Raw genomic sequence first — 24,489 nt, 5'->3', positions numbered from 1 at the left:
GTCAAGAAAGCACTTTACAAGCTTTTGTTGGCTCCACAATGGTGTGGGCTGTGTTTACATGGAATGGACTGGATCCTCTGCTGCAACTGAACCGATCATTGACTGTAAATACAGTAGTAATGTTCGGCTACTATTTGCCAAACAACGATGGAATTACTGTGGGTGACTACGCGCCATGTCACCGGGCCAAAATTGTTTGCGACTGGTTTGAAGAACATTCTGGGCAGTTCATGCGAATTCTCTGGCCACACAGGTCGCCCGACAGGAATCTTATCGAACATTGATGGGACATAATCGAGAAGTCAGTTCTCGTACAAAATCCGTCACCGGCAACACTTTCGCAGTTACGGGCAGCTATAGAGGCAGCAAGGCTGAATATTTCTGTACGGGACTTCCAACAACTTTCTGAGCTCATGTCACGTCTAGCTGCTGCACTACGACGTGCAGGTGGTGATCTGACACGATATTAGAAGGTATCCCATGACTTGTCACTTCAGTGCAAGCCAATGGTAGTGATCATTAGCAAACTGCGAATACTAATTCGCCTTGCTCCGGTGCGAACCAGGCTTTGTGTGTTGTTTTCTTGCGGTTCCAACGCTTCGCCAATGTGGTGCAACTGAGACCGCACCGGCGCTGTTCTGTGGGAAGGTCACAGTTCATTATGGAGTCTACCCCCCCCCCCCCCCTTTCGCCTCTCCCCATCCTTCAAAATATTACTTGCCGTCCCGTCTCTTCCAATTGCCCACTTGTAACGTACCACATACGTGTTCCATTTTAGCAATACAATTTAAAATACTCCGGGATATTACTCCGAGGGTCGAATGGTTTTCACATTAAACCCACAGTTTCTTCCTCCCCCTCTCCTGTGGAGGACTATTTCAAGGGGTATAGTAGCTCCTTTTGAGGGTCTGATTCACACCCTGACTCACTACTGACTGCAGCAAAATTCCTTTCACGCGTGTCCCGCGCAATGGCGTGATGTCACATGCTTTGAATACCCGAGCGCTATCGGTCGTTGTCGGTTGCCGTCGTACGCTGTTGCTACCACCCCACGGTGGACGACGTAGTGCACATTTTCTTCAGCAAAAGGATCCAGGTATCATTCAGTTTCACGCCGTCGTCCGTCCTTTTGAAATTCCTGGGATGTTTAACAATCTCCATGGCCTCTCTGTACAGCCTTTTATGTTATCTACTTGTGTCTGCTAATACTTGAGTCCTATCAAAATGAACTGTCCCTTGATTGCAAAGGTTGTCCTGCAACAGCTGATCAGTCAAGCTTCTCCTTGTAACCGTTCTTTTTGGAGAACCCACGTCCACTTCCCCACAACTTCAACGAATCCTATAAATTCCTGCTTTTTCCAGCAGTTTGCGACCATCCTTGGCCAATTTTAGGCGATCCTGCATGTTTCGGGTGGGTTTGTAGATCACTGGTATGTTCTTTTTCTCTCAAGGTTTTTCGATGCGGTCAGTAATGTCCTTAATGAAAGGCAGGAGAATTTTGGATTTCACAGGGGCTTGTGCATCGCTATTTTTGTGCGGCGGCATTAACACTTTTTACCTCTGCGGACGAATAACTAGTCTTGAGCAATTCATTGGCGACGGGCTTTAATTTCGCGTCAAGCAGCTCTGGTTCGCAGGTGTTCCTTCCTCTATCCACCACCGTTTTTATGATGCCTCGCTTTTGTTGTAGGTGATGATTCCAGTCCCGGTGTAGCTAACGTTCTGTGTGACTACGTTTTCGGTAAACTGTGTAGCCCGAGCTATCATCGTCGTCCTTGAAAACTATACACCAGGAAAATTCAATCTTCTGCTGACGCCTCCTCCTCCTCCTCCATGGTAAACAGTTTTAGGAGTAAACCCGTTGAAGTGCTTGTGAAAACCACCTAGTTCCTCTCTACCATGGCTTCACAAAACAAACTTATCACTCTTGCAGCCGAACCAAATATTCGATTTCCCGTTGGCAGTTTTCAATGCCAGTTCCCCGAATTTTTCCCATACAGAAGTTCGCTGTAACTAGGCTTAAGAGCCTCCCCATAGTCACACCATCCATGTGTTCATAGAATTCATCGTGCCATGTGAAATACATGGCCAAGAGGGAATATGTATACAGCTCGGCAATATATGGAGGGAAACCCGATTTAGCTGTTACAATGCCTCATGCAGAGGAACCATAGTAAATAGCGATACTACATGAAAACTACTGTGTCTTCCGCTGGGCCACTATTCCGTTTAATTTACTGACAAAATATGCTGAATTCTTGCTTGCTTCGCAGCCAGGATACCACTACAGTCATTTCGGTAGGACTCTAGTGCTTGTGGCCACAAACGGACACCATTTAAAAGGCATTACAAAGGTGGCGGCAGAGATTGTTAAACACCTGAAATTTGACGATACATGAATCCCGGTGCAGAGGAAAATGTATACTAGTTTTCCACCATAGGGTGATAGCAACAGCGGAGGACGGCAACCGACAGCAGCCAACTGCGCTCGGGTATTCACAGCATGAGACGTCACGACACTGTGCGTGAGCACGCATAAACGCAATTTTGCTACACCCAGTAGCGAGCCTGGGTGAGAATCAGACACTCAAAGGCACTACGACCCCCTTGAAAATATCTTCAGCATATGGGGACGAAAAGTTAGGTTTTAATCTGAAACACGCACATCAAAAAAGTTTTATCACCCGGTTCCCAGAACTCCTCAAGATAGACTGACTGTGGATATTGTATCACAGACACAGTCCCTTTGACTGGTCAGAGGTGTCACTAAACCCGCCCAAAGATGTTGACAAACATGCATGAACACCGCCTATTGGACGGACGGGATCTGACAGCCGACCAGTTCCAGTCACTCCACCAGGAAGGAGGTACACGGCTCTCGTTGTCTGTAGTTCAACCATGGCTAGACTGTCAATACCGCCGTTCGATCGCGTCCGCATTGTTTACTTTGTGCCAGGAAGGGCTCTCAACAAGGGAAGTGTCCAGGTGTCTTTGAGTGAACCAAAGCAATGTTGTTCGGACATTGAGGAGATAACAGAGAGACAGTAACTGTCGATGACATGCCTGGCTCAGGCCGCCCAAGAGCTACTACTGCAGTGGACGACCGCTACCTACAGGTTACGGCTCGGAAGAACACTGACAGTAACGCCACCATGTTGATTAATGCTTTTCGTGCAGCCACAGGATGTCGTGTTACGACTCAAACTGTGCGCAATAGGCTGCATGGTGCACAACTTCACTCCCGACGTCCATGGCGAGGTCCATCTTTGCAACCACAACACCATGCAGCGCGGGACAGATGGGCCCAACAACATGCCGAATAGACCGCTCAGGGTTGGAATCACGTACTCTTCACCGATGAGTGTCGCATATGCCTTCAACCACACGAAGGTCGGAGACGTGATGGAGGCAACCCGGTTAGGCTGAACGCCTTAGACACACTGTCCAGCGAGTGCAGCAACGTGGAGGTTCCCTGCTTTGGGGTGGCATTATGTACGCCGACGTACGCCTGCCATCCTCCGACCGATAGTGCAACCATATCGGCAGCATTCTGGCGTGGAATTCGTCTTCATGGACGACAATGTGCGCCCCCCATCGTGCACATCTTGTCAATAACTACATTCAGGATAACCACATCGCTGAACTAGAGTGACCAGCATGTTCTCCAGACATGAACCCTATCGAACATGCCTGGGATAGATTGAAACGAGCTGTTTATACACGACGTGACCCACCAACCACTCTGAAGGATCTACGCCGAATCACCGTTGAAGAGTGGGACAATCTGGACCAACAGTGCCTTGATGAACTTCTTGATAGAATGCCACGACGAAGAGAGGCATGCATCAATGCAAGAGGACGTACAACTGGGTATTACAGGTACCGGTGTGTACAGAAATCTGGACCACCACCTCTGAAGGTCTCGCTGTATGGTGGTACAACATGCAATGTGTGGTTTCGTGAGCACTAAAAATGGCGGAAAAGATTTTTATGTTGATCTCTATTCCATTTTTCTGTACAGGTTCGGAACTCACGGAACCGACGTGATGCAGAACTTTTTTTGATGTGTGTACATTCGACCACGGCATAATAGCCCGGAATATTCTATTAATTGTGAAATTTTTGGCCGTCGAAGTTTAAATTTCATATTTTGATAATAACATTATAATTTGTTTAATTACCATAAAATGTATCTTGTATTGCAGTAATAATCATTTGTTTATTTGACAAGAAGGTAGCAACGTCAAAGGACTTTAAGAGACTGCAGAAAGACCTACAGCGAATTGATTAATAACACTGAGACAGGCAGTTGACCCTGAAGGTAAATAAATATAACATATTGCTTATACATGGGAGAATAAATGCACTATTGTAAAACTGCATCATTGAAGTCAAACTGCTGGAAACAGTATCTGCCATAAAAGATCTACGAGCAATTATCTGGAGCGACCTTAAGTGGAATCACCAGATAAAACAAGTAGAAGGAAAGATGAAAGATAGATTCATAGCAAGAACCTTAAGGAAATGCAACTCATTTACGAACGAACTGACTTTCGAGGCGCTTGTTCGATCGAATGAGTATTGCTCATCAATCTGCGACCACTGTCAGGCAGAATTGATTGAGAGAAGAGCCAACGAAGAGCGGCGCGTTTCGCCATGGGATCGCTTAGTTGGCGCGAGAGCGTTACGAAGATGCTCAACGAACCCCACTGGCAGACGCTGCAAGAGAAGCGGTGTGCTTTACTGAGGGGTTCATTAACGAAATTTCGAGGGAGTATTTTACTGGAAGAGTCGGACAACAAATTACTTCTTCCCACAAACGTCTCGCGAAATGACCACAACTAGAAAATTCGAGATATAAGAACTAATACAGAGGATTACCAATCATCACGCGCCATTCGCGAATCGAACAGGGAAAAGGATGGCGGGAGCAGGATTCAGATAATGGTACCGTAAGTAGCATCCGGCATACATTGTGATACGGTTTACAGTTGCAAGTGTGTCAATGTATCGGTGAATAGTGCAGTGTTTTAATTTAATGACAAAGGAACTGCAGTATACAAAAGTATGGACCATGGAAAGCATACGTCCAGGAATGGCATATCATGACGTCCCCCGCCTTTGGATCGGCACCCCAGGTAGTAACACGTGCAGGAAGATCCTCGATGCCTTGTTCCTGAAGAGAACTTATATGAGCAAAGCCCAGTGCAGAGGACGTAGCTCGTCTATGGCATACAGCTGTACAACGCTTTGTTTATTACTATGTAATACTTTCGAACTTCATTTGTAGGAGTAGGATATTACGTCCATAGTTTCTCGCAAAGCTCTGAGAAACACTGTTTCCATTGTTTAGTTGATGTGCGACTGCAGACCTGATGCGGTAGATTTATCACAAAATCTGGAGACCGCAATCTAGTGCGCACAAAACAGCTTCCATTTGAATAATTATCTGGTGAATGTAAAACTGAATTTAAGTTTCGGATGCAGATTTGTTCATCATAATTGGAATCCAAAATATCTATACGTCATCTTGCACCGAACACTGTCCCTTAAGCAACATCACCTGAAGCTAGCGCAGAAGTTTGTGACTCTTAACAGCATCCTCCGTAAGTTATATGGAACTACCTTTGAATCCTCAGCAACCACCCTGCGTTCTTCTGCCTTGGGTTTGGTATGTTCTCAAGCGTTGAATATTGAGCACCTGTCTGGATGAACAGCAACCATAAGAAGTATTTCGAGGCGTAACTGAATAGTACCATGCGCGTAATATCTGGCGCTGTCAGATCCACCCCAGTTCAATGGCTTCTGCTGTTTACGTATTGCGTCACCTGATTGGCGCACATCTACAGCTCTCTTGATGGAATTAAAGAAGACGACCTGGAATCCTAATCTATACACGCATTGGGACGTACCACTTTTAAACTATAAAATGCTTCAATTACGACGTCCTCCTTTGCCTGTTGCTTCTTGCTATGTTTTAAACTTTTTTCTGCTAGTTATATGTTTGCTTGTATTCGTTAAGGATGTAGACAGAGTTAGAATTCCTTAAAACTTTATTGACTAATGTTTCGTATTTTTAAGATTCATTCATATGGAGTATACCATAAATCTTAAAATGTGTTAAAACTGCGATTTACTACGTTGGGCTCTGGTGGATCAAAGCGCTCCAATGCAACTGATGTAATCCTGTAGTAGTTATCGACGGATAGTCTTTGAAAGTATCACCGGGGCATAAGTATCAACTAAAATTCTATTTTCAACAAGGTTTGTCTTCGTTATATCATTCGTTTATGGAAAACAGTCTGCAAGCATGTGTTTGCCTCGTGTCTGCCTATCGTATCATTTCGTTTTTTACGATGTAAAACATGAGTGTTTGAAAATGGCAGATGCACTTATACGGATATAAAAGGTTCAGAAAGTAATCCCAATCGTGCAAAAAACGCCTCGATTCGTAAGCATAACGGATAAAAAGGCCAACTGTTCGGTGCCCAATAAAGGTTTGTTCTACTTCAATATTAAACAACACAAGTTGAAACTTTACACGCTTGTTTTTTCGAAACATTTTCCACGTTAGTGGGAGCTGTACCTCGTGAAATATACATGCAGTTATATTATACCTTTTGGAAACTTTAAGTCGGCGTTTTCTGCTGCAGTACGTAGGATGTTTGCGATGCATTTTAATTTCGAGTTTTGGTGCACGCTCTTAGATTTGTTAAACACAGTTTTTTGAAATATCCCTACGTACTAAGTTAGAAAATATCAGTTTCAAACCCGTTTCTGACATGATGTTCTAGGTTGAAAATAGTGGCGTTCAGTGCTCCCACCAACCGTCCTCGCAATCGGCGACGGTATTTCATAGATGTGTAGTGTCCTCTGGGTTCAAGGCTTTTACTTACACAATACTATCTTCAGGGTTTACAATGAAGTTCTAAACTCAGTTCTGCAATTTGTTTCTTACTGCAAAGATCATGATTGTCGGTTCCAAAATCGAGCTGTTTATAATAGAGCATCGCATCATTTGATTTTATTCCTTTTTCATTTGTTTAAAAATATGAACACGGATTACCTCTGTATTCTTATGCCTGTCAGGTACATGCTTCCTCGCAGCTTTAAGTTGCTGCAGGCGAGAAAGTAGCCTCCTACAGAGCTGCGACAACAATGAGGCGTTGCCAGAGACGTTTATATAATCGCGTTACGTGATTGGTTGAGAAAGGCGCGCGAACCCGCCGCGCCCAGTCCACTGAAACTGTCAGGGACGTTAAGCCGGCTCGGTTGTAGTGACGTGTGCTGTGCTGTACTGACCTGGTCCGGAGACGAGGACGAGCAGCGAGCAGGGCACGAGCAGCAGCCCGGCGAGCAGCAGCAGGCACTGGCGCCTGCGCGCCGCCCACCACACCACCATGGCCGCCCGCCGACCGTCACACGCGACCACCCTGCCGGGCGCCGCCCACCGCCGCCGCCACCATGCTGCCTGCCGGACACACAACACCACACATATACTACCCGCAAACCACTGTACACTCCATTACAAGTTCAAAGAAAGTAACCACGACACTTGTTCTGAATTGTGAACTTACATGAAGCAACAGATAGATCACTCGTTTGGTAAACATGAGAAGGTAGACGCATCACGAAGAACTTATCCGAATGGGAGGGAAATCGGTAGATGTGATGCACATGTACAGACAAATGAGTACAGTTTACTCGAGAGAAAGACCTTTACAGATTGATCAAGTCAATAACGTTCTACCTCTGGCCTCTATACGAGCAGTTATTCGCTCCGCATTGATTGACAGTTGTTGGATGATGTTCTCAGTGATTTCGTGCCAAATTACGTCCAAATGACGCGTTAGGTCGTCAAAATCCTGAGGTGGTTGGAGGGTCCTGCGCTTAAACCTCCCAAATGTTCTCGTTTAGGGACAGATCTGCCGACCTTGCTGGCCAACGTAGGATTTTGCGAGAACTAACACAAGCAACAGAAACTTTCGCTGTGTGCGGTCGGGCATTATCTTGCTGAAATGTAAGCCCGGAATAGCTTCTCACGAGAGGCAACAAAACTGGGCGTAGAATATCGTCGACCTACTGCTGTGCTGTAGGGTGTCGAGGATGACAACCGAACGGGTCCCCTGCGAAATGAAGTGGCACTCCAGACCATCACTCCCGGCTATCGGGCCGTATGGTGAATGACAGTCTCTTTGGTGTCTCAACGCTGTCCGGTACGTCTCCAAATACTTCTTCGGCCTAGAATCTCATTTAGTGAAGTGAAAAAAAAAAATGAAATGATCGTATGACAATGTTGGCCGGGAGGCCCCATGCGGGGACGTTCGTCCGCCGTGTTGCAAGTCTTTAGTTGACGCCACTTCGGCGACTTGCGAATCAATGAGAGACACACAACACCAAGTCATCACGAGGTAGAGAAAATATCTGACCTCGCCGGGAATCTAACTCGGGACCCCGTGCGGGGAAGCGTGAACGCTACCGCAAGACCACGAGCTGCGAACTTAGTGAAATGAAACTGCCTTCGGTGATGAGTACCACTTCGAACTGAGCCCCGATGGCCAACGAAGACGCGTCCAGACGCCGCGGACAGCAGTGGAATACCAATCTGGCTATCCCCTGCAATGCGGCCTAACAACCAGAAATAATGGTCTAGGGGACTTTTTTATTTCATAGCAGGACCCCCTTTGGTTCTCAACCACGGCACCCTACAGCACAGCGTTAAGTCTACTGATATTCTACGCCCCGTTTTGTTGACCTTCGTGGCAAGCCGTCCTGGGCTTATATTTTAGCAAGATAATGCCCGCCCACACACAGCGAGAGTTTCTGCTGCGTGTCTTCGTACTTGCCAAACACTATCCTAGCCAGTAATATCGCCGGATCTCTCTCCAATTGAGAAAATTTCGTGCGCTATGGGCCAGCCCGAGATTTTGACGATCTAACGCGCCAGTTGGACAGAATTTGGTATGATATTCCATAGGAAGTCACCTAACAACTACAAATCAATGTCAAGCCGAATACCTGTTGTTTAAGGGCCAAAGGTGGAGCAACGTGTTATCTACTTGTTCAATTTGTGAAGCTCTCCTGATTAACTCATCCGTTTTTCTGAAATTGTAATCATTTGTTTGTTCACGTTCACCACATCTACCGATTTCTGTCCCATTCGGATAATCCCTTCGTGAGGCGACTTTTCTTTTGGCTTAGAATGTATTTTAGCCTGACAGTTGGCACCAGTTTCAATGTTTGCTGAAGTTCTGGACCCACCATAGACTATTTCAATTCAGTATTTCACTCGAGTTAGTCTAGTTCAGCGTCCTTGGGGTTTTATTCCTTTAATGAGTCGTCTTTTAGTGGTCATTTTCGTTTACACATCACGGTCAAAATTGGGTGTGGTGTGATTTCTGTCTGTTGTAAGGTTTGGCACCTAAATAGTGGAAGTAATGTTATGAGGGACAACCCTTTTTACGAGAAAAAATAAAATGTAAGAAAACTCAATGATAATAGGCTGAACTATAGTCCGCGTCACATGCGAAGACTATAGTTTTCAGCCGTTCTGTGCATCCCCTTTATTATCCACTGGCATCCAATGAGATTCATTCTCTTTCCGAGCGGCTAGCCGCAAATTACGGCTACAGAGCGACAATCTCTCTCCTGCAGCCTGCCCTGTTGCCATAGTTCGCGACAATGCAGTTTCATTCAAAGAGCAATCGAATTGGGTCATCAACTATGTTTTTTGTGTCAGTGTACCTGTAAACAAGTCAGTGCGATTTCCAAATAAATGTCCGGTGACCGCAAGCAAGCCAGGGTGATTATTTCTCATTTTTTTTAATGTGAATGTGGAAGCTGGACTACTCTTCTTGACATTTTGAAGACACGTGAACGGACTGCAGAAGCATGGGGTGTCGGCAAGAAAACTGTATAGCTAATTGTGAATGGAAGTGTCAGAGCTGTAGAAACGTTAGGAAAGACTGGTTTCGTGTCGCCCGAAAAGCACATATCCCAAAAAACTTAACACAAATGTATTGTTTTGAAAAGAATGTTCTACGATGCTCCACGGTTGAAATGCATATAAACGGTGCATATCTGACGTCACAGACTTGTTACACATATGCGTGAGGTAACTGGTTTCGAAGGCAACGCTTCGTCAATGCAAAGAATTTTACAAGATACTACTTTCAAACGTGTTTGAAGTAATGATGGAAGTATGATTTTGATCGGAAAAAATGACATAGCTGTAGCACGACAGTCCCGAGAAAGATGAACGAAATAAGGGAAGAAGGTAGAGCAACAGTATTACCTTGATGAAATATGGGTGAATCAGAATTATTCCAGGAGAAGCTGCTAGAAAATGATGGCACTGGCGATTCCCGTAGAAAAAGGTTCTCGGATAATTAATCTGCATGCTGGCTCTTTTGGTTTTGTTCTTGAGAGCAAATTTTGTCATTAGGTGTAAGAAAGAACGGCAGTGACTATCAGTCAGAAATAAAGGCTCTCACTTTCAATAAACAGTTCGCTGAAGATTTCTTTCCATACCTTGTTGCAAGGTCAGCCAGTGTAATGAAGAATGTCGGCCACCGTTCATGTGTTCAGATGAAACACCAAGCACAAACACCAGGAAAGCGGATATTGTGCTCTGGCTTAAAAATGAAAATATTCCGCGCGGTATAGACCAGACTCGTTGCGAACGCGAGCAGGTCGTTAATTTTTGCAAGTCACGCGACAGAACGGGCGCACTTGACCGACTAGCACGTAAATGTGCTCACACAGCTTTGCCTAAACTCCCGTAAAGGCGCTATGTGGCGGAAAAGAACGAAACATTCAGGACAGCAGACAGTGAATCGCTTACGCACGAAGCAATATCCAGCATCACCCCTCCAGCGTGGGCAAGACTGTCAAAGGAGAAGCAGCTAGCTATTTAGTTGTGAAATCTAAACTTTCCCAGCGTGTACTATGCTCTAATAACTCGCCAGAACGGGGCCGGATTAATTCGTCTAAAGCTCCGATATTTCGACAGGAACCCCATGTCATTTTCGAGGCCCGAATTGTAAAATGTGGAAGTACCAGGGAGAATTACCTGTCGAGATATTTGAGTTTTTCGACGTTATCGGACAGCAGTCCGCCGAGTTATTCGACGATGGGTAGTAGTTCGCTTGTTGCATGGCTAATTGATGCAGTATCTGATTTTACCTTCTAAAGAGTTCGTTTACTCTTACAATGCTCTTTGGCAGCAAAGAATACAACATACCAGCCATTTTTTGCTATCGTTTCGGCCTACTATGGACCACGAAGATTTCTATCTCTTCCTTGATCGTGTTTTCCTCTTTTGTCAGTAGATTTTAATTTTGGCTGACCATTTGCAGGCAGGACGTGGAACTGGCGTAGTAAGCGAAATAATGTTTTTAGTAACTTTGACTTTTTCTCTGAATACTTCTCGATTCTGAATATCATCAAATGAAATTCAGCTTCCTGTAAATCCTTTTTAACTTGGCTTGCCCATTTTGAATACGATTATGTTTTTGAAATTTATGAATGTAAGCGATGAGTAAGTCTTTGCGGGTTCACTCTTTCCAGATGACCAAAAAACATCGTTCTCCGCTTCCTCATGCTGGTAACAATGTCTTCTGTATGTTCGTGTAATTCACAGTTGTGTCTTTGACGGAAATGTCCGTTATCTTTGATAGGGCCAAGGATTTTCCTCAAAATTTTCCGGCCTTTTATTTCAAGTTTTCGTAGTAGTCTTTTCTTCATTTTTAAACATTCTGATGCATTCAAAGCAGACGGTCTAATTACGATGTTATATTGACAAAGTTTTAGGTTTAAAGACAGGCTTTTGCTTTTGTATAAGTCTTTGCACAGATGAAAAGCACCTAGTTTAGAACACCTACTTTCTACAGCTGCATTTTCTGTACCATCAGGTGTAATTATTTTTCCAAGATATTTAAATTTCTTCGACTGCTTGATTTTCTCTTGTTGTATTTCAATATGAGGGGGGGCGTGTCTGATGTTTGTGATGAATTCAGTTTTGTTAAATGCTATTTTTAGGCCAGTCCTAGCAGCAATTGATTGTACGCTGGACACTTTAACCTTAGCCATTCACTCACACACACACACACACACACACACACACACACACACACAATTTTAGAAAGATTATAGAGTATAGAGTAGGAGGAATTGTCAAGCATATAATGACTTCAGTTTGTGTCTGAAGTTAATTTTGTTGCCTATTTTGTATTTACTTAAAATACATTTCGAATCACACTAAAATGAGAAATATTTTAATCAGTTACGATGACTTTGTCGTTAAAAAATCGTCTTCTTGACAAAAATTGTACCTGACGTGTTCAAAAAGCTGTCAGCTGTTCTTGCCTTCCGACATGAGCCGGTTTGTTGTGGAGCAGCAGACGCAACCTCGTCAACACGTCCCATACACACGCCCGATCGAAATCTGTTTTAAAATGTATTACTATCCTCCTAGATCGAACGTATAATACGATGTACCATAGGCAAACGAACCTCATTGTTGCCCGCAGCAACCGGGTTCGGCAACGCGAACTTTGCCTGTCTCTGCCGCCGCGCTTGCGCATACCTCATCCCCTCCATGCTTCCCTATCGTTCCGCCTCTGTGCGGAAGCGCCTCTACATCACGCAGTGAGCAAAGCTAAACCTTAGCGGATGGCCTTGTCTAATGTCTTGTGGTAAATTCTCTATATTCTTAAGAACTGAGAGACTAGGCAAGCTCGTTAAAACACTTCGAAAGGCGCACATTTATTTGCTCTAGAAAATATACCCTTACAAACACACAAAAATTTTCGAACACACAGTAAACAGCAGCTTTATAGTATTTATATTGTTTGCTTGCTTGCTGTACGCTGAACAACATCAAATACTTTTCCTCTTCAAAAATTCTGAATTTTCCAATGCTGAAATAATTTTCATTAAAACACGTGCATCTATTTACGTTCTTATTTATGCATAGTGTAGACTTTTTCTCTGTCAAACGTACACACCTTTCTGCTTAAGATATTTCGTCTCTTGCACGAAAACAGTAGTACAGAAAATACTAGGGCAACGTGCAATCTTTCCTGTGTGTCACGAATACAAAGCAAACAACACCAAGATTAAGAAGCCACGAAAGCACACAATTCGTAACAGGAGTGAGCTCGGCCAGAACACATTTAACGTCCGATCTTATAGACGCCGCCATAGTCCTTTGTTTCTGCGCATGCGCAGCGTACTCTGAAATGACCACCGTCGACACAATCGATTATAGATCATTTGACGTCATACACTCGCGACGTGGTTGACCTGATATACAAGGCAGACACTAAATACGCACGCACTTCTAATACTCTATTTTGATCAGAGTGTCTCGTGTAAAACGGGCTCAATAGATAAAGCAGCAGAATGCATCACCTACAGGCAACCGTGATTATTTCAGATACATAATTCCACGCTTAGGGACAGTAAACCCGTCCTTCCACGGGACGAGGCAGCTAACGTTGACTAGACGTTGAAGGGTCATCCAACCTCACGGGAGATTTGCGATCTCAGCGCTCTCCAGCGGCGGTTGTCGGCTTTATTTGGCTCGCAAACCAACAGTTTCTTTACGAAAACAGACGCGCGTCATAACAGGTGCTTAACTGTTAGCGATAGTAGAAGAGCGGAGAAAATCGCTAAGAAGATTTGAGACTTGATGGCTTGAGCAGCGAATTGCTGGTAGAAACACACTACATAATGCTGTACAATGATCTGAGAGACTATTAGTAGTTATTCGTTAACTCAATTGAATTTTCACCCCCCTTTCGGTTTTAAATGGAATATAATTAAGCTACAGCCACTAAAGTCAGTTTGCTCATGTACAATAATCCATATTCTCGATGCTGCACTAGATATCAACGCAGTGAAATAACTAAGTGTAGGCTTCCACGGCCGTTGTCACTGTCAATAAATTCTGGGCTGTTGACTGCATTGCCAATACATAAATTTGTCCGATATTTCGGCCACTATTGCAAGTTGTCTTCCTCAGGGCTTTGTGCTGTACTGACTGCTGAATGAGAAAAACTTCAGGTCTTATCAGTAGCAGGCGAAGCTGTTTACGTAATTTGTTAGGATACTTTATAGGAGGAGTCGTGGTAGGAGTTCTTTATTGGTCTTTTCATTATTCCTTGGCATTGGTGGAAACAGGCGACTCAGAAATAATGTGAACACCAATAAAGCACGTTTTTATCCACCAATGACAAGGGATAATACGAGGAATGGAACGTAAATAGTGGCAACTATTTATTTACAACTCGTGCAAAATAGATACGTGCTTCAGTTTCACTGCCCTTCGAAGTAGTCACCAGCATTGTGTATAACACGTTGCCAGCGATGTGGAATTCGTAGGATATTCTTAACAGTGCCAGCTGTGTTGACAGTTCGGGCGGCGCGGTCTATTGCCCGACGAAATTGTAGCAGTTCTTAAGCAAATGCCGTAAAGTGTTTCCCTCCGTTTATAAACGGAGTTGAGAGGTATTAAGTCAGGGGAGTGCAGTAGGTGGTATAGCACTTAGAAGCCCCAACAGTCTAACAAATCAGTAACACTTTCACTGTACGTGCTTGAGCATTGTCCTGCAAAATGATGGTCAGGTCCTGCAGTGATGACACTTTCTGCAGGACCTAACCATTTTGCATGACAATGCACAAGCAGATACAGTGCAAGCTGTTACTGATTTGATTCACTGATGGGGCAGCTAAGTGCTATACCACCAACTGCACTCCCCTCACTTAAGCTCTCGTAAGTTCAACTCGATTTCTAAACTGAAGGAAACACTTCATGGCATTCGCTTCACAACTGCTACAAATTTGTCGGGCAATAGACCGCGCCACTCGAACTTTCAACACAACTGGCACTGCTAAGAGTATCCTACGACGTCCAGATCACTGACAATGGGTTAAACACAATGCTGGTGACTACTTTGAAGGTCGGTAAAACTTTGAAACACGTATCTACACTACTGGCCATTAAATATGCTACACCAAGAAGAAATGCAAATGATAAACGGGTATTCATTAGACAAATATACTAGAACTGACATGTGATTACATTTTCACACAATTTGGACGCATACATCCTGAGGAATCAGTACCCAGAACAACCACATCTGACCATAACAACGGCCTTGATACGCCTGGGCATTGAGTCAAACAGAGCTTGGATAGCGTGTACAGGCACAGCTGCCCATGCAGCTTCAACACGGTTCCACAGTTCATGAAGTGTAGTGACCGACGTATTGTGACGAGCCAGTTGCTCTGCCACCATTGACCAGACGTTTTCAGTTGGTGAGAGATCTGGAGAATGTGCTGGCCAGGGTGGCAACTGAACATTTTCTGTATCCGGAAAGGCCAGTACAGCTCATGCAACATGCGGTCGTGCATTATCCTGCTGAAATGTAGGGATTCGCAGAGATCGAATGAAGGGTACAGCCACGGGTCGTAACACATCTAAAATGTAACGTCCACTGCTGAAAGTGCCGTCAATGCGAACAAGAGGTGACCGAGACGTATAACCAATGGCACCCAATACCATCACGCCGGGTGATACGCCAGTATGGCGATGACTAATACACGCTTCGAATGTGCGTTCACCGCAATATCGCCGAACACGGATGCGACCATCATGATGATGTAAACAGAACCTGGATTCATCCGAAAAAATAACATTTTGCATTCGTGCACCCAGGTTCGTCGTTGAGTACACCATCGCATGGGCTCATGTCTGTGATGCAGCGTCAAGGGTAACCGCAGCCATGGTTTCCGAGCTGATAGTCCACGCTGCTGCAAGCGACGTCGAACTGTTCGTGCAGATGGTTGTTTTGTAAACGTCCCTATCTGTTGACTCATGGATGGATACATGGCTGCACGATCCGTTACAGTCATGCCTGTCATCTCGACTGCTGGTGATACCAGGCCGTTTGGATCCAGCACGGCGTTCCGTATTACCCTCCTGAACCCACCGATTCCATATTCTGCTAACAGTCATTGGATCTCGACCGACGCGAGCAGCAATGTGGCGATACGATAAACCGCAATCGCGATAGGCTATAATCCGACCTTTATCAAAGCCGGGAACGTGATGGTACGTATTTCTCCTCCTTACACGAGGCATCATAACAACGTTTCACCAGGCACGCCGGTCAACTGGTGTTTGTGTATGAGAAATCGGTTGGAAACTTCCCTCGTGTGAGCACGTTGTAGGTGTCACCGCCGGCGCCAACCTTGTGTGAATGCTCTGAAAAGCTAATCATTTGCATATCACAGCAGCTTCCTGTCTGTTAAATTTCGCGCCTGTAGCACGTCATCTTCGTGGTTGAGCAATTTTAATGGCGAGTAGTGTATTTTGTACGAGTTGTAAATAAATAGTTGCCATTATTAAAGTTCCAACCCTCGTATAAAGAGCACTAAAGAAAGCTGACCCCCCTCCTATCCTGAAGTGTCCTAAAAAATTACGTTAATAGCTTCCACCGCTACTATAAGATCTGAAGTCTCTCATTCAGCGTTCAGCTCAGCACAAAGCCCTGAGGGCGACCAAACGCAATAGCGACCGAAACGTCGGACAACACTGAAATAACGTATTCCATCACATAGATTTGAAGGTAGAGATTGGTTTATAATCTCATTCGAATAGAAGAGATTTTTTGAAACTGATTACCATCATTCCAAAAGACGGTTACCGGCAAAATAAAAACCAGAGCCAATACATAGACACAGAGACCGCGAGGCAAAAACTGTCACACGCCAGATTATTTCAAACTGCTAAGTGCAGTGGAACGTGGAATTCCGCACTGTGACATTACGAGCTCGTCGTCCACGTGCTTCCCGTGAGAGGGAAAAAACCGAAAGACCGGAAGACTGATGGAAGATAATTTTCAGATTATCACGTACACTATATGAACAAGTTGCTTGGCGGGTGGGATGGTTGTGTAGCGTGGGGGACTATTGACGCTTTGAAGACCAAATCCCAAGCATAGCTCGGGCCGAAACTTTGTTAAAAAGACCTTGCTCGAATACAGGTCGAGCCGCGATTTTCTCGAGGCATGAGCCACCTACCGCTCGAAAACTGGACTCATTTCTTATGAAAACAATGTACGGACGTCTCGCAACCTGCTCCTTTACTAGAGCTGCCCTCTTAATTTCTAGAATTATTTCGATAGAAACATTACCGAATGGAACAGCTGCCGTCGTGAACGGCTGAGTCAATATGATTGCATTGCCGTAATTTCGTGCTTGTATTCATTGGGTTTAGCAGTTTCCTGTAATTCTACTACAATTACGTCACGTTTGTTGAGTGAGCAAGAAATTTTGAAAGCTCAAGATGAAGAAATTACTTAGTACAGTTACTGGTCAATTTATTCCTCTTGAGTTCACAAAATTTCTTGCTCACTCAACAAACGCGCTTTCTTCTTGAGAGGATAGTTATACTGTCTGTCAAAACATGAAAAAATCCTGAAGCTTAGACCTTTTTAGTATTTCTCTCGAGGACGCATCAGTTACATATACGTCGGTAACATATTAAATAATAGAACAAAAGGCCGGGTTCCTAGATGTAAGTGGTGGGTCTCCGAAGTAGTAAGGGACTGAAGAGGTACACTATGTGATCAAAAGTAACCGGACACCCCCAAAAACATACGTTTTTCATATTGGGTGCACTGTGCTGCCACCTGCTGCCAGGTACTCCATATCATATCAGCGACCTCAGTAGTCATTAGACATCGTGAGAGCAGAATGGGGCGCTCTGCGAAACTCTAACGTGGCCAGGTGACTGGCTGTCACTTGTGTCATACGTCGTACGCGAGATTTCCACACTCCTGAACATCCCTAGGTCCACTGTTTCCGTTGTGATAGTGGAGACGTGAAGGGACACGTACAGAACAAAAGCGTACAGGCCGACCTCGTCTGTTGACTGACAGAGACGGCCGACATTTGAAGAGGGTCGTTAAGCGTAATAGGCAGCGATGTAGCCAGGCTATCAAACAGGAATTCCAATCTGCATCAGGATCCACTGGCTGTTGGGCGAAGGTGAGAAAACTTGGGATTTCACGGTCAAGCGGCTGCTCATAAGCCACACACCATGCCGGTAAATGCCAAACGACGCCTCGCTTTGTGTAAGGAGCGTAAACATAGAACGATTGAAGAGTGGGAAAACGTTGTGTGGAGTGAAGAATCACGGTACACAATGTGGTTATCCGATGGCAGGGTGTGGTTATGGCGAATGCCCGGTGAATGTCATTTGCCAGCGTGTGTAGTGCCAACAGTAAAATTCGGAGGCAGTGGTGTTGCAGTGTGGTCGTGTTTTTCATGGAGGGGGCTTGCACCCCTTGTTGTTTTGCGTGGCACTATCACAGCACAGGCCTACATTGATGTTCTAAGCACCTTCTTATTTCCCACTGTTGAAGAGCAATTCGGGGATGGCGATTGCGTCTTTCTACACGATCGAGCACCTGTTCATAATGCACGGCCTGTGGCGGAATGTCCTGCACAGAATCCTGACCTGAATTCTATAGAACACCTTTGGGATGTTTTGGAACGCCGACTTCGTGCCAGTACTCGCCGACCGACATCGATACCTCTCCTCAGTGTAGCGCTCTGTGAAGAATGGGCTGCCAATCCGCGAGAGACCTTCCAGCAGCTGATTGAGCGAATGCCTGCGAGAGTGGAAGCTGTCATCAGGGTTAAGGGTGGACCAACACCATATTGAATTCCAGCATTACCAATGGAGAGCGGAACGAACTTTTAAGTCATTTTTAGCCATGTGTTCGGATACTTTTGATCACAGTTTACATGGACCGGGCCGGACTGCAGATCAGACGAGCACCATCACGCGGCGTATCTGTGCCGAGAGACTGCTCCCCACGTCTAATCCTGCTCCCCATGTCTGACCCCACTTAAGAGATGCAGACAGTAACGAAGTGACGGAATTAATAATTCTTTTTAGTCGAGTGGGAAGGGGAAAAGGTAAAGGCTAAAAACGTTATCAACACAAGCACGATCAACAATATTAAAGCAGTCAAGAGAGAAAATCAGGTCGGTATGTGGGTGGACGTAGTAGGGTGTCCCCTGGTCCCAGCATGCAGGTGTCCCTCTCCCTATCCTTTACAGTCAAAGCGTTGAACATGGGAATACAACCCACTCTCACAGGGAGGATAAGAAGTCCTTCGACAGTTCTTTCATCATCGGCTGGTAACCATATCGTATCCCAGCAAGAAACGTGACAAACAGCAATTTTTTGTTTACGTCACTGAAAAATGCATAGTAAAGTACTTCAGATGTTACATCCGTCTCGCAATTTGTTCACTTCAGGGAAGTTGTGTCAGCTTTTTTGTGGGCTATTTCATGATTCACCACGGCAAGGAGAGAGTCGCTTCAACGTTGCTTTTGACAGGTATGAACGTGTCATTCAAGAAGAGCGGCACATTCTGGGTAGTGACACTTTGTATATCTAAGGTAAGTTGAATTTAACTTTTAATATCACTGATTGCTACAATTTCTGTGTGCATAGAGTGTGTGTATCTTACATCAAGATTTGCTTCGACACTTCCGACGACTGCACTTGTTATAAATATTACGAAATTTCATATTGAACCCCTTTTAACGACATATTTCTACACAATGTTAACCTTGTTATGATTCTATGTTTGCGTGAACCGTGAGCCTTAAATTTTATCTAATTGAAGTTTCTTACTGGATTTTTAATAAAATTCATAGATTATAATTTTGCCTTTTGTATTTTATTTTTTATTCTAACTGAAGTATTAATTTTGCCTAAAGGAGGTTCGAGGTAAGTGAAACATATATATTACTTGGGATCAAAGAGTGGAAAGTATTACATCAAGTGTCATAACAAGGAAAAAAGTTCAGGAAAGTAAGAGGAATGAGAACTCTCAACAGTAGTTAATAGTTCCCTTATAACACCTTACAATCGACGCGGACAGAACTACACGTCCATATTACTATTCTATAGAATACAATTCCAAAGAAAGCAGCTGCTGCAAGTGTGAACATTACCTATCTACCAGTTTAATAGGTCATGGTTGCAAAATACCAACAGGAATTCGTTACAGAAGAACGAAAAAGCTGGCAGGAGCCAACTTGGGGGAAGATCGGTTTGGATTTCGGAGCAGTGTAGGAACACTAAGCACTCCTAACCCTACGACTATCCTAGAAGCTAGGTTAATGAAAGGCAAACCTACGCTTATGCCATTTGTAGACTTCGAGAAAGGCTTTGACAATGTTGACGTATAATCTCTCTGAAATTCTGAAGGTATCAGGGGTAAAATAGAGGGAGGAAAAGGCTATTTAAAAGTTGTGTAGAAACCAGACGGCACTGAAGTGAAGCAGTGATTTAGAAGGAAGTGAAACAGGGTTTTAGCGTATCCCCTATGTTTTTAATTTTGTATATTGAACAGTAAATGAAATAAAAGAAAAATTTGGAGAAGGATTAAACTTCAGGGAGATCAAACAAAAAACCGTGAGGTTTGCTGATGACACTGTAGTTCTGAGACACAGCAAAGAACCTGGAAGAACAGTTGAACAGAATGGGTAGTATCTTGAGAGGAGGATGTAGTACACTGAAGAGGCAAACAAACTGGTACACCTGCCCAATATCGTGTGGAACCCCCGCGAGCAGGCAGAAGTGGCATGGACTCGACTACTGTCTGAAGTAGTGCTGGAGGGAATTATAAATCCGAAGAGTACGAGGGGTGGAGATCTCCTCTGAACAGCACGTTTAAAGACATCCAAGATATGCTCAATAACGTATATGTCTGGGCCTTTTGGTAGTCAGCGGAAGTGTTTGAATTCAGAAGAGTGGTCCTGGAGCCACTGTGTACCAATGCTGGACGTGTGGGGTGTCATTTTCCTGCTGGAATGCTCAATGGACATGATTGGATGCAGATGTTCAGACAGGATGCTTACGTATGTGTAACCTGTCAGAGTCGTATCTAGACGTATCAAGCGTCCCATATCACTCAAACTGCACACGCCCCATACCATTATAGAGCCTCCACCCGCTTGAACAGTCCCCTAACGACAAGCAGGGTCTATGGATTCACGAGGTTGTCTCCATACCCGTACACGTCCATCTGCTCGATACAACTTGAAACGAGACCCGTCCGACTAAGCAACATGTTTCCAGTCACAAACAGTCCAATGCCGGTGATGGGCCCAGGCGAGGCGTAAAGCTCTGTGTCGTGTAGTCGTCAAGGGTACACTAGTGGGCCTTCGGCTGCGAAAGCCCATATCGATGATGTTCCGTTGAATGGTTCGCACGCTGACACTTGCTGATGGCCCAACACTAAAATCTGCAGATATTTGCGGAAGGGTTGCACTTCTGTCACGTTGAACGATTCTCTTCAGTTGCCGTTGGTCCCGTTCTTGCAGGGTCATTTTCCGACCGCAGCGATGTCGGAGATTTGAAGTTTTATGGATTCCTGATATTCACGGTACACTTGTGAAATGGTGGTACGAAAAATTCCCCATTTCGTCGCTACCGCGGAGATCCAGTGTTCTATTGCTCATGTGGGGACTGCAACACCACGTTCAAACTCGTTTAAATCTTCATAACCTGCCATTGCAGCAGTAGTAACCGATGTAACAGCTGCGCCAGACCTTGTCTTATATAGGCGTTGCCGACCGCAGCGCCGTATTCTGCCTGTTTACATATCTCTGTACTGGAATGCGCATGTGTATACCAGTTTCTTTGGCCCTTCATTGTACAAACAATATCATGACAAGGATAATGGAATGTAGTCGAATTAAATCATGTGAAGCTGAGGGAACTGGATAAGAAATGAGGCACTTGAAGTAATAGATGAGTTTTGTTGTTTGAGTAGTAAAACAACAGATGAAGGCTGAAGTAGAGAGGACATAAAATGTAGACTGCCATGGCAAGAGAAACGTTTCTGAAAGACAGGTTTGTTAACAATGAATACAGATCTGAGTGTTCGGAAGCCTTTTCTGAAACTGTTTCTATGGAATGTAGCCATGTATGAAAGTGAAACATGGACGATAAACAACTTAGACAGAAAGAGAATAGAAGCTTTTAGGATGTGGCGTTACAGAAAAACGCTGAAGATTAGATGTGTAGATCACGTAACTAATGAGAAGGTACTGAGCAGAACTGGGAGGACAAGAAATTTGTGGAGCAGCTTCACTAAAAGAAGAGAGCTGTTGATACGATGCATTCTTAGACATCACTAATTTAGTACTGGAGGGCTGTATGGGGTTAGGAATACAGGAAGCACATTCAGAAGGATGTAGGTTGCTGTTATTCGAAGATGACGCTTGCGCATGATCGAGTAGCGTGGAAGCTGCATCAGACCTATCTTTGGACTGAAGACCACCACAACAAGAAAACACAACGTAATTTACTGGCAAAAATACTTACTTGAAATTTAAAGGAAGCTTATACTATTTCATTATAAGTTTTACAGAATTCCTTAAGTCAGTTTTTCTTAAGTACTGCATTTTTGAATTTGTCACTTTTCTTGCCAGGGTGCTATACGAACTAGACAAGGCCCAGAGAACACCTGGATGTGTTGATTATAGGAACGAAACATTATGATCCGGCACCTTTAAAAGGATACTATCAGAAACATTCTAAAAGAACGTCAGGGCCTGCCACGTAACGCTCATATTGCGAAAATGAACACTAATTCGATCTAATACTGATTCACTTCTAACTTGGTATCTCAAGAGGGGTCGGCGAGCGTTAACGTGGTCAAGGAGAGAGAAAAGCGCGGCGTTATGTGAGGTTGCTGGCTACGGCATGTTTGGCTGCAGAGCCTCTGGCTCCATTCTGACGGTGTCCCGCTTCATTAAGTTATCTTAAAGCGGCTATTACACGACGATCGGCCACGAACGAAACACAGGTCTAGCGCTGCTGTCTTCTGCCACAAGAATAGGTGGAACTAAGATATTCAGCCGAGGCATTATCGGCGCGCAGAAATACACAGCAGTCGTGAACTATGAATCCGAGCATGTGCACTACATACTACAACAACGCGCGCATGCGCAGTTCGGGCTAGTCCGAGTGTGCTCTCATTATTACTCATTATTTATTGTTACTAATAACACCTATAGCCACGATTTGACACTAGGCTAACGAAATTAAAGCTCTTGCGCATTTTTCAGTGAGTGAATTTTCACAGGTGCAGTAATTAAAGAAATGCAATAATTTTGCATATTTTTATATACTGTTGCGAAATAATTCTTTGGACCGACTGCTTGTAATTTTAGAAATGGAATGGAACAAAGAAGAATTGAGCGTCTAAATCCAAGCGTATTGGACCCGGCGTCGGCTATCTTTTAGTTCTGAGTAAATATGAATGTAACATTACATGCGTCATTTCCAATTTGTATTTGTATTGTCTTAACTGACGAAAGTTCATGTTTGATTAGATTGCATCTTTTGCACTATTTCGGCCTGTCAGGAGGGAAGCACTGGGAATAATCTGCGAGAGCTTCCGATTACATGACGTATAAAAAATGGTTTAATTCTTACTTCAGACTAAGTAAAATTGCCTCGCTTCTCATAAATAGGGAATATACAAGTGTGTTCTTGCCTTCGTCACTTCTTTCAAGCCAGACTCCAACCCAACTACATCTGGCATGTTTTCGTTGGAGTTGGTCAGCCGTTCTAATGGTAATGACACTTCCAGCCCAACAGCTTAAAAAATAAGTGCGTCCCGCACTGTAAAATGATCGGTAAACGTAAAATCAGATACACATTTCTGTGCAAACAAGTGTCACGACATGAAGGTAAAAGCTGAGTCTGTAATTCAGTAGAGTAGTAACACAGTCCCGCGATATTTACAATAATGAGAAACCGTGACCTCTCGCAAATTTTAATATGGTGTATCATGTAATATGCGCTCAGAAAGCGACGCTGCTGTCTGATGTGACGGCACGTCACATAAACATTGACATTTTTATCGATTGTAAACCGTGGTTAACGTATTTTATGAATATAATTAGTATAAAAGATACTGACATATGCTGAAAATTAGATGGGTAGATCACATAAGTAATGAGGAGGTATTGAATAGAATTGGGGAGAAGAGTTTGTGGCACAACTTGACTAGAAGAAGGGATCGGTTGGTAGGACATGTTCTGAGGCATCAAGGGATCACCAATTTAGTACCGGAGGGCAGCGTGGAGGGTAAAAATCGTAGAGGGAGACCAAGAGACGAATACAGTAAGCAGATTCAGAAGGATGTAGTCTGCAGTAGGTACTGGGAGATGAAGCTTGCACAGGATATAGTAGCATGGAGAGCTGCATCAAACCAGTCTCAGGACTGAAGACCACAACAACGTTAGAGATACAGTTAATGTTCTTGAAACACCTGATATCCAGCGATAATTTAAGAGTAGCTTCTTTATTTAAAAGATGTCTATGAAAAAGGATCGAAAAGAGACGCGATTGTACGGCCGAGGAGGAAGGACATATTTTAT

The 24,489-nt window shown here is 44.2% G+C and overlaps 1 protein-coding gene across 2 annotated transcripts in view; it reads right to left on the bottom strand.

The window, feature by feature from the left end:
- Positions 1-24,489, bottom strand: part of LOC124612437 (alpha-1,3-mannosyl-glycoprotein 4-beta-N-acetylglucosaminyltransferase A) — a 787,568-nt gene that overhangs the window by 242,259 nt on the left and 520,820 nt on the right. For both annotated transcript variants that reach the window (XM_047140646.1, XM_047140647.1), the window contains one exon: positions 7,303-7,471. In XM_047140646.1, the coding sequence (XP_046996602.1) occupies positions 7,303-7,471 (169 nt within the window). The remainder of the gene's footprint in view (positions 1-7,302; positions 7,472-24,489) is intronic.

This window comes from Schistocerca americana, chromosome 4 (assembly GCF_021461395.2).
Source record: "Schistocerca americana isolate TAMUIC-IGC-003095 chromosome 4, iqSchAmer2.1, whole genome shotgun sequence".
Lineage (NCBI taxonomy): Eukaryota > Metazoa > Arthropoda > Insecta > Orthoptera > Acrididae > Schistocerca > Schistocerca americana.
The sequence above is the reverse complement of the archived record's forward strand: the minus strand, read 5'-3'. Positions and strand labels throughout refer to the sequence as shown.